The following is an 8695-nucleotide window of genomic DNA, read 5'->3' on the forward strand; positions in this document are numbered from 1 at the left end:
TGAGCCACCGTGCCTGGCCCACTCTAGGTATTTTAAGAAACCCAAAGAAGTGCCAAATTTAACTGAAGCAGCAGAGGAGGTTTGCTGTCATCTACATGGGGGTGGCAGGATTTGAGGTGGTACTGAGAGACCAACCCTCTTTTTTAAGTTATAGACTCCTAGCTATGTTGACAATAAACAAGGCTCAGCACGTCCCAGCACATCCCACAGGCCTCTGGACTTCATGGTCTATTGGAAAGATTTATGAATAATTTATTCTTAAAATTGGGACCCCTTTGAGAGTGAAACGGAGGCTATGAATTACACCTGAATGATAGATGTGATGGCGTTCAGGACACACCATCTCAAAACATGGCACCGTGGCATTTGAGAAAACAGCAGAAGTAGTGGTCTCTCTGACCTTCTCCCATCCCTCTCCCCTGAAGCCATAAAGTAATCTTTTGACCTTCCTCTAAAGTAGGTCATAAGATCATCATTCCAGAGCGGTCCTCCCTGTACCCAGAGGAAAGGAATGAAGACACAAAGACACAGAGAAGAATCTGAACAAACATGCCTTGCTAAGTTCCCCCTGCAACACACACGTGTTTTTGTTTTTTTTTTTTTATCATTAGATCATACACTTTGTCCTCCCATCATAATTCTGCACAACCGTCCATACAAATACACAGTTTCCCCTGGTTCTTTGGGTGTTCATTTCTGAAGGTGTAAGAGAAGGCTTTATTTATTTATTTTTATTTATTTATTTATTTAGAGACAGAGTCTCAGTTTGTTGCCCCGGCTAGAGTGAGTGCCGTGGCGTCAGCCTAGCTTACAGCAACCTCAAACTCCTGGGCTCAAGCAATCCTGCTGCCTCAGCCTCCTGAGTAGTTGGGACTACAGGCATGTGCCACCATGCCCGACTAATTTTTTCTATTAATTTATATTTAAATTTAATATTAAATCTTTCTATTTATAGTAGAGACGGGGGTCTCACTCTTCCTCAGACTGGTTTCGAACTCCTGACCTCCAGCAATCCGCCTGCCTTGGCCTCCCAAAGTGCTAGGATTATAGGCATGAGTCACTGTGCCCAGCCTTCCATTTAGATAGGGCATCCTAACTATAAGGTAAAACTTAGGAAGCCAGTGGATGGTTCCATAAAGAACCTGGAGTTCACTAGGGAAGGAAGATCAATTTGTTTAAGCAATAAACATTGTTTAGCTTGGGAAAATTTAGAATTCTAAATAGAATAGAAATGAGAACCTAAATCAGATCCATAGTATTATTATATTTGTGTTGAGTTTAAGAATAATCAATATATATTTGATACTTTGAGCATTTATATTAAGAGAAGTCAGCCTATTGGGATATCCAATAGATTGATTGCCCTTGCTATTTCAATTTAAAATGTATAATTGACTAATTTATATATTTTATGTATGTCTAAATTTCCATTTCAACTTGAATCAGTTGAAATGGAAAGTTGAAATTAGACTTTTTACTAAGTTTTACCTGGATAGTGCTTACTGGGAGCCAGTATTATAGGGGGAAAAAAACATGTTTCAATGGGAAATTATGCAAGCATACCCTTCCAGGTTTCTGAGACTGATTATATAGAAACTATTCTACAACTTTCTAGATTGCAGATAACTGTAGCAATGCAAAATAATTTTGTCTGCAGACATGCAAATTCTGTCCTGTATGGTAGAGTTTTAATAAGCTTCCCTCTTCTCATGGAAGAAGCTAGTTTTGTCTCCATTCGAATGTTCACTCCAATCTTTCTGATCTATAAATATGTCTATTTTGTGGATTCTCCTTTGAACCAGTTGTAATATCTTACCAGTTTCCTCATTACAGTGGGTTGAAGTGTCCCCCCAAAATTCGCATCCACCTGAAACCACAGAATGTGACCTTATTTGGAAATAGGGTCTTTGTAGATGTAATTAGTGAAGCTGACGTCATGCTGAATTAGGGTGGGCCCTAAATCCAATAACTGGAGTGATGCAGCTACGAGCCAAGTAATGCCCAGGATTGCCAGCAGTCCCCAGGAGCTAGGAAGAGCCAAGGAAGGATTCAACCCAAGTTCGTTCAGGGGAGTGGGTCTGCCAATACCTTGATTTCTGACTTCCGGCTTCCGGAACTATGCGAGAATAAATTTCTGTTGTTTTAAGCCACCCAGTTTGTGGTATGTTGTTATGGAAGCCTTTGGAAACTAATATGCACTCATCAATAAGTTCTTTAAAAATCTTTAACATGTGTTCAGTTTACAGCTGTGTGAGAGTTATGATTTTACCTTTTTTTGAAAATTATCCTTTAATAGTATTAACCCATTCACACCTTCCCACAATCCAATGAGGCAGGTACTACAATTATCCTTATTTTACAGATGAAGCAACTGAGGGTCAGAAAAACTAGGCAATGTTCCCTAAAGCATGTCCAGGGAATAGTAGACCAAGGCATTCGACTCAGATGGTCTCACTCCAGAGAGTGGGCTCTGGGCCACTCTACTGTCCTGTCCCTGTGAATAGCATTGGGATGTCTGAAAACTTAGGATTCCCGGTACCTATAAAGTTTAATTAAAGCTTTGTAAAGCGTTCAACTACTTGAAAATAAAATAAGTTTGTATTCATTTAAATGATTTATTATTTTATTAAGTGACATGGTAAATTACTTATTAAAGTATTATTAAATGATAAAATACTCCTTAAAGGCAATTGTTACAATTAATTAGATTTACAAATAAAATAATAAATATATGGAAAACTCAAGAAAGGACTAGGTTTTACATTTATTTCTTCAACAAATCAAATATTTGCTTATAATACCAGTTACCTCCAATAAGTGGTTTTTGTACACAACAGCTGCCCCCAAAGACATCAATTTGATGTCTTTGGGGGCACATTGACTTATATCATGTTACGAAGGAAGTAGTAACATATTTTTTTTCTGTTAATATCTTCATCCCAAGTGAACAAATCAAACCCCTTTAGCTTTCAGGTCAATTCTTCAAAGCTCTTAGAATATTACTTCTCTACCCTCCATCCTCACCCCTACAACTCCTTATATCCAACTTCTCTTGAGGAGGTAGCTCTAAGCTTCTTCAGGAGGTAGCTCCAAGCCAGTTTAAGTAAGTCCCTCCGTCCCTACTAAGAACCCCAGTAAGTCCCTTCATTCCCACTAAGAACACTGTCAGCACACTTACACAATTATATGTTTATGTGATTATTTGATCAATATTCAGCTTCCACCCTAGACTTTAGTAAGATCCATGAAGACAGGGACATGTTGGTAGTGTTCGCCATCAAATCCAGAACTTAACACAGTGTCTGGGATATAACCAGTACTTAATAAACATTTGCAGAATGAAGAAAGTGATGAGCAATGTAGAGGGCATATGGCCCCTTTTTGGTAGAGAATTCCCCATTGTGTGCAATTTTAGCAGGACCCAATTGGGCATCTCCCACTACAGACACCAAAAGTGGGGAATGGGGGATGTCTTTCTTCTTCCTTCTTATCTCCAGCAGCTAGAGTAGGGCAGTTAACTTATGCCAGATGCTTCCGTATAGAATATCACTCTCTGGTTGGTCATTTAAAGAGGCAAAGGCAGTTGAGAAATTATTGGTGGCAGCACACAGACAGTCTGGCAGCTACAGGATCACAGATGTCCAGTGGCTGTGGTGTTGGTATTGTTCATGGAATTGTCATAACCGGATAATTGGCTGTGGCTCCAGCTCCCTGCTAACCCTGGGCCCTGGCCTATTTTCAAAGCCTGGTTCTAAAATGATTCTGTAAATTACCTGTTATTCTTTCAGAATATTTGTTTATTCCTTAAGTTAAACACAGTGGGTTTTCTGTCACTCACAATTAAATACCTAGACTGATTTAAATATATATGTATATATATTCCCTCTCTATACATACATTCTCTCTCCTCCTCATATATATAGGAGCCTGAAAGCATGAAATGAAGTCACCTGTATAAGTCACAAAGTGTTGGAGTGTCTTAGGGGAGCCTGTGGGTACAGAAGCAGAGGGCTGAAGACCAATTGTTATTCAAGTTATAACCGATGATCATGACTAAAACCATTGTGAAATACGAAAAAATCGTCATTTCCTTAAGTGTGTAACAAAGATGACTTGGAGATACATGAAATTATTTTAGGTGGAGTGCCCACGTGGCATTAAATAATATTGAATCACACAGTGAGAAAGTGATTTTTTTCTATTGTTTTTTGATCCTGATAATACCAAGGACACATGTTGGATTGTTATCTCTTTAATACTTCTCAACACTTCCCATTCTTCTTTTTTAACAAAGAGAAGGCAGCCTTAGGCTCTCAGTGCATTCATAGACAATAGTCTCTTTCTAGGATTTAATTACATTTTTGTTTTTGCTGTATTTAGTTTTCAGGTTACCTCCTATTTATAGAAAGCCATGCTAATTTTCCACTTACAGTTGTGATATAAACTTTCCTAAACAAGCTTCTTTCAGTTAATGAAGTGAATCAACTTAAAAATACTGAGTAAATAGTAACACAAGGCAAAAATCCCAAAGATGACGAATGTCTATAGTTTAGAAAACACTAGAATAGTTCATCAGTTGGAGCCACAGATGCAGAATGCAAATAACTAAAAACAGAACCTGAAAACAGTAGTGACAACCACTCCTTCAGAAAGGCTTCTGAAGGCACACAGGTGTGTGGTAGACAAGCCATTTACTTGATTGAAACCTAAGACCCCTGACAGCAGTGGGTTTAGAGGAGGTGGAGGTGGCAATTATTGCCATTATGAAACTGAAAGTAGGTAGGTTAAAAGGACAAGACAAGGTATGTCAGCAAGTTCTTGAGGAAGAATCCACACAAATCCAGAATGGCTGTCAATCCCTACCCACTTCTTCATTCAGAGAAGGGATGATCATCTACTGCATGGAGGCAACACATGGCAACTTTCTGAATGAGAGAGAGTAATGGGTCAATCTTGCTATCCTGGGTTTTGAGGTAATGTGAGCTACAATTATATGCCAACACTTACAATTTTAATTTTTTTTCTCTTGCTTCATTTAAGTTCCCTTAAATCAGTAATTCTCAATTGAGGAGAGTAATTTTTTTTTCAGACTACCTACATATCAAAGATTCTAGAATGTTCCATGAAGATGGGGGTAGGGATACCAGCTCTTTTTCACCTTCCATCCAGTTAAAGCCATTGTTATAACGAAAGTGTACCATGCCCCTCTGGAGGGGGGAAGTGAGGAAAAGATTCAGAATCACTTCTTCAGTGGCAGCCACAAACTGTAACTAATTATCTCCTACCCAACCATAAGACCATGGGGCAGGTGGATGGGCTAGAGTGCCAGGGTGTCAGCCTAGCTCACAGCAACCTCAAACTCCTGGGCTCAAGCAATCCTTCTGCCTCAGCCTCCTGAGTAGCTGGGACTACAGGCATGTGCCACCATGCCCGGCTAATTTTTTCTATATATTTTAGTTGGCCAATTAATTTTCTTTCTATTTTTAGTACAGACGTCATGATATCTCTAGAAAGCATCATGACATCACCTAGAAAGCACCTAGTTGAAGCCTCTCTGTTACCAAGAAGGAAATTTGGGTCCTTCCAAATAAATTATCTCACATAGTTTCACAGTTAGTGAGAGAGGGATGATGAAGAGAATGCTGGGTTTTTGACTCAGTTTCCATTGCTTTCTCTCAAACATTATCCTTCTCCCTCACATTTGATGGAATTTTAAGCAGGATGACTATTAGTTCCTTTGCACTGTCAGGACCACATCTCTCTCCATTGACTTTGGAAATTCTGCCACTGTTAAAGAAGTCTCTGAGGAAGTGATGTTTTGGGGCTTCTTTCTTCCCACCATGCAGTGGACAATCTGAAACCAGCGTATTCATTTTCCCTTCATTCACTTATGGTTTTTTTGAGCATCTAAGTAGTTCTAGGCCCTGTGCTGGGTTGGAGGAATTCAGGGTTAAATGACAGGGACCTTTTATAGAGGAGCTCATGTCCTACTTGGGTAGACACGCAAATAAATAACAAGTTACAGGAAAGCACACAGTGTCTAAGGGATAGGGTTGGGTTCATGCACCAAATATAGTTGGGAAAGAGGGCAGCTCCCCCAGCATGGGGGACAGGGTCGGGAGAGGCTTCCTGAAGGAATTGACAGGGAATCTGGACTTTAAAGCAAACATTAGCCAGATGAAAAAGGGGAAACTATACTTTCAGTAGAGGAAACTGAATGTGGTAGGGAAGGCAAGGCAGTTGTGACAGCAGGGAACTTTGGGGGAAGTGTCAGAAGTTCTTTTGAGGAGGAGTGGGAAGTCAGAGAAATTATTAATAGGAGCATTGAGGTTTGAAAGACTGGACTAGGTCTTGAAAGATCTTGTAGGTTGTACAAAACAATTTTATTCTGGATGCCATGAGGAACCAATGTAAAGGTTTAATCAAGAAGATGATAAGAACATAATTTATTCTATGGTGGCTGCATAGAGAACGAAACACTGGAAGTTATTACACTAATTAATTCAGGTGAGTTAAGAAACTAGGGTATCTCAGAGGATAGAAGTAAGTACCTGTGTTGAAATATTTCTTATCTACTGCTGAATGCCCCTATGAGCTAAATTCTTGAGAAAATTTGAAAGCACAACTTCACCCTTTCTTTTCATTTACCTACATTTCCTTTACTAATCTGCACTTTCGTACCTTAACTGAGTTTAACTACCTAGGTTGTTTTATTATTCTTTCTATTTTTAACCAATCAAGAAAGCCTTTTTCCCCCTTGGTCTTGTCTACAATTATCCTTTCAGTAATCATTGATTTAAAATTCTGTTAAGAAACAGATTGTGTGTGTGTGTGTGTGTGTACACTCTTATTTAACATCAAGTTTCTAAATTGGTAACATTTAACCTGAAGATAAAAAAACATACATATGTTTCATATATTTCAATTTCATCTGTTTATACCTCTACCATGCCTATTACAAAAAAAGTTTCTGTATGCATTATTTCATTGGCAGTTCACATTTGAGTAAGTAACTTACACATATTGTATGAACAGTTCATTTAAAAAAGTGCCCCTGATTAAATTGTCAACTCTTTGATGAATCAGGAAACTGCTAAGATGATTTCCTATCTAGAAAGACCAAGAGAAGAAATCCCTTTTTTTTTCAATTTTATTTCCCAAGGAAAGATCAAAAAGGTCAGTTCTTGAATTACTATTAATCTTATTAATATCTCAAGTGAAACAGATTCGGCCAGGGCTTGGAGTAGGCAAAGCGCAGAATAACAGCTCTTTAGAAAGAACAACTCACTGTCATCCTATTCCAAAGTTTTTCTTTGGAATGAAAAGTACCTTTTCATGCGTTACAAATAACGAAGGTGTCAGCAAAGATATCTTCCCAAGTGTGGGAACACACACACATGCACGACCCCCACCCCCACTTTGGTCTGTTCTCAAGTTGCTTTTTGCACTCTGTCCACCTTTGCAGGTGCCCTTGACCTCTGGGTCCTACCCTCTCCTCTCCCCAGTACTCACAGGGTCTGCGTACTGGGCGGTAAGCTGGGGATGCGGTGGATATCCTTGCAGGTGACTCTGAAGTCGTCCTCCTGGTGACACTCGCAGGGTGGAGACAGACACCCCTTTCCCCCCAGGTTCCTGGGCAGGGCGAGCAGCAGCCCCAGCTGCAGCAGGGACGCCGGCCTCATTGTCCACGGGCCCCCAGGGCTACTTCTTCATCTTCCGCAATCACCTCATTGTCAGCCCTCTGCGCCTCGGGTTCCTCCAGGCTGAAGGAGACAGGGAACGGGAGGGGTGAGAGGAGGGAGGACTCGCTCAACGGGGCAGTGATCTCACCACTGTAGAGGAGGCTGGAGAGGGGCGAAAGAGGCTCTTAAGTGCTCCGCTTCCCTAGGCAACTCTCCACCCAAACAAACCTCGCTTTACTTTCCTTGGCCGGAGCCACGCAGCCCGCGCCGTCTGTTCCCTGACACCCAACACCGGTCCTGGCTGTCCCCTTTGCTTTCCAACGCGCCCCGCGCGTTCCTCCCACTTGTGCTCTTCAAAGCCTGCTTTAGATGCCCCCACCTTTTCTTCTCTTTAAACCCGAAGAGCCCTCTTCCCCCGCGGGTAGCCTCCTAAAAGCGCCGCCTGCCTGGGACCCACCCGCACGCGCGCTCTGTGCAGAGAAAGTCCCCGCCGAGCGGACAGTCCCCGGGCGGACCAGTGTCCCGCAGAACTTCAGCTCTCCCGGCCGAAGATGCCTCGGCTGAGAATCGGAGGCGGCCACGCAGCCCTGGCCAGCCAGGGGTGCGGCCGGGGCCGGCGCGCGACACCCCTGGCGGCTCCTCGCGGCTCCCCAACCCGTGCGCCCCGCGGCCCCGCTCCGCGCCGGCGGCCACCGTCGCTCCGAGATCGCCGCCAGGAGTCGCCTCGAGGCGCCCGCCACGCACTGCAGCCGGCGAGTCGAGTCAGGACCTGGGCTCTGGGGCCATCTGCTGCGGGGAGCCGGGAACGGCAGAGACGCTTCCCTGCATGGATCCGGCCTGAGAACTCTGGTCCGTCCAAGAATTTTATGGAAACACGTGGCCCGCTGGAAGACGGGAAGAGAAAGCATACTTAAATGGCACACCGGCATCTCCTCATCATTCCTCACACGGCAGCCAGGCAGATAATTGCAAAGATAAATCAGATGGTGCCAATTCCCTCCTTGAAAGTCTTC

The 8695-nt window shown here is 42.4% G+C and overlaps 1 protein-coding gene across 2 annotated transcripts in view; it reads right to left on the reverse strand.

Annotated features, from left to right (window-relative positions):
• The window catches only part of TSHR (thyroid stimulating hormone receptor), a 147462-nt gene extending 139717 nt beyond the window's left edge, over window positions 1–7745 (reverse strand). Inside the window, exon 1 of one of the 2 annotated variants that reach the window (XM_012758279.3) lies at window positions 7513–7682. In XM_012758279.3, coding sequence (XP_012613733.2) covers window positions 7513–7682 — 170 coding nt within the window. Of the gene's footprint in view, window positions 1–7512 lie in introns of both variants that reach the window. The other variant, XM_076003621.1, reaches the window with a different exon arrangement.
• Window positions 7746–8695: the final 950 nt, after the last annotated feature.

Source organism: Microcebus murinus, chromosome 6 (genome assembly GCF_040939455.1).
Source record: "Microcebus murinus isolate Inina chromosome 6, M.murinus_Inina_mat1.0, whole genome shotgun sequence".
Taxonomy (NCBI): Eukaryota; Metazoa; Chordata; class Mammalia; order Primates; family Cheirogaleidae; genus Microcebus; species Microcebus murinus.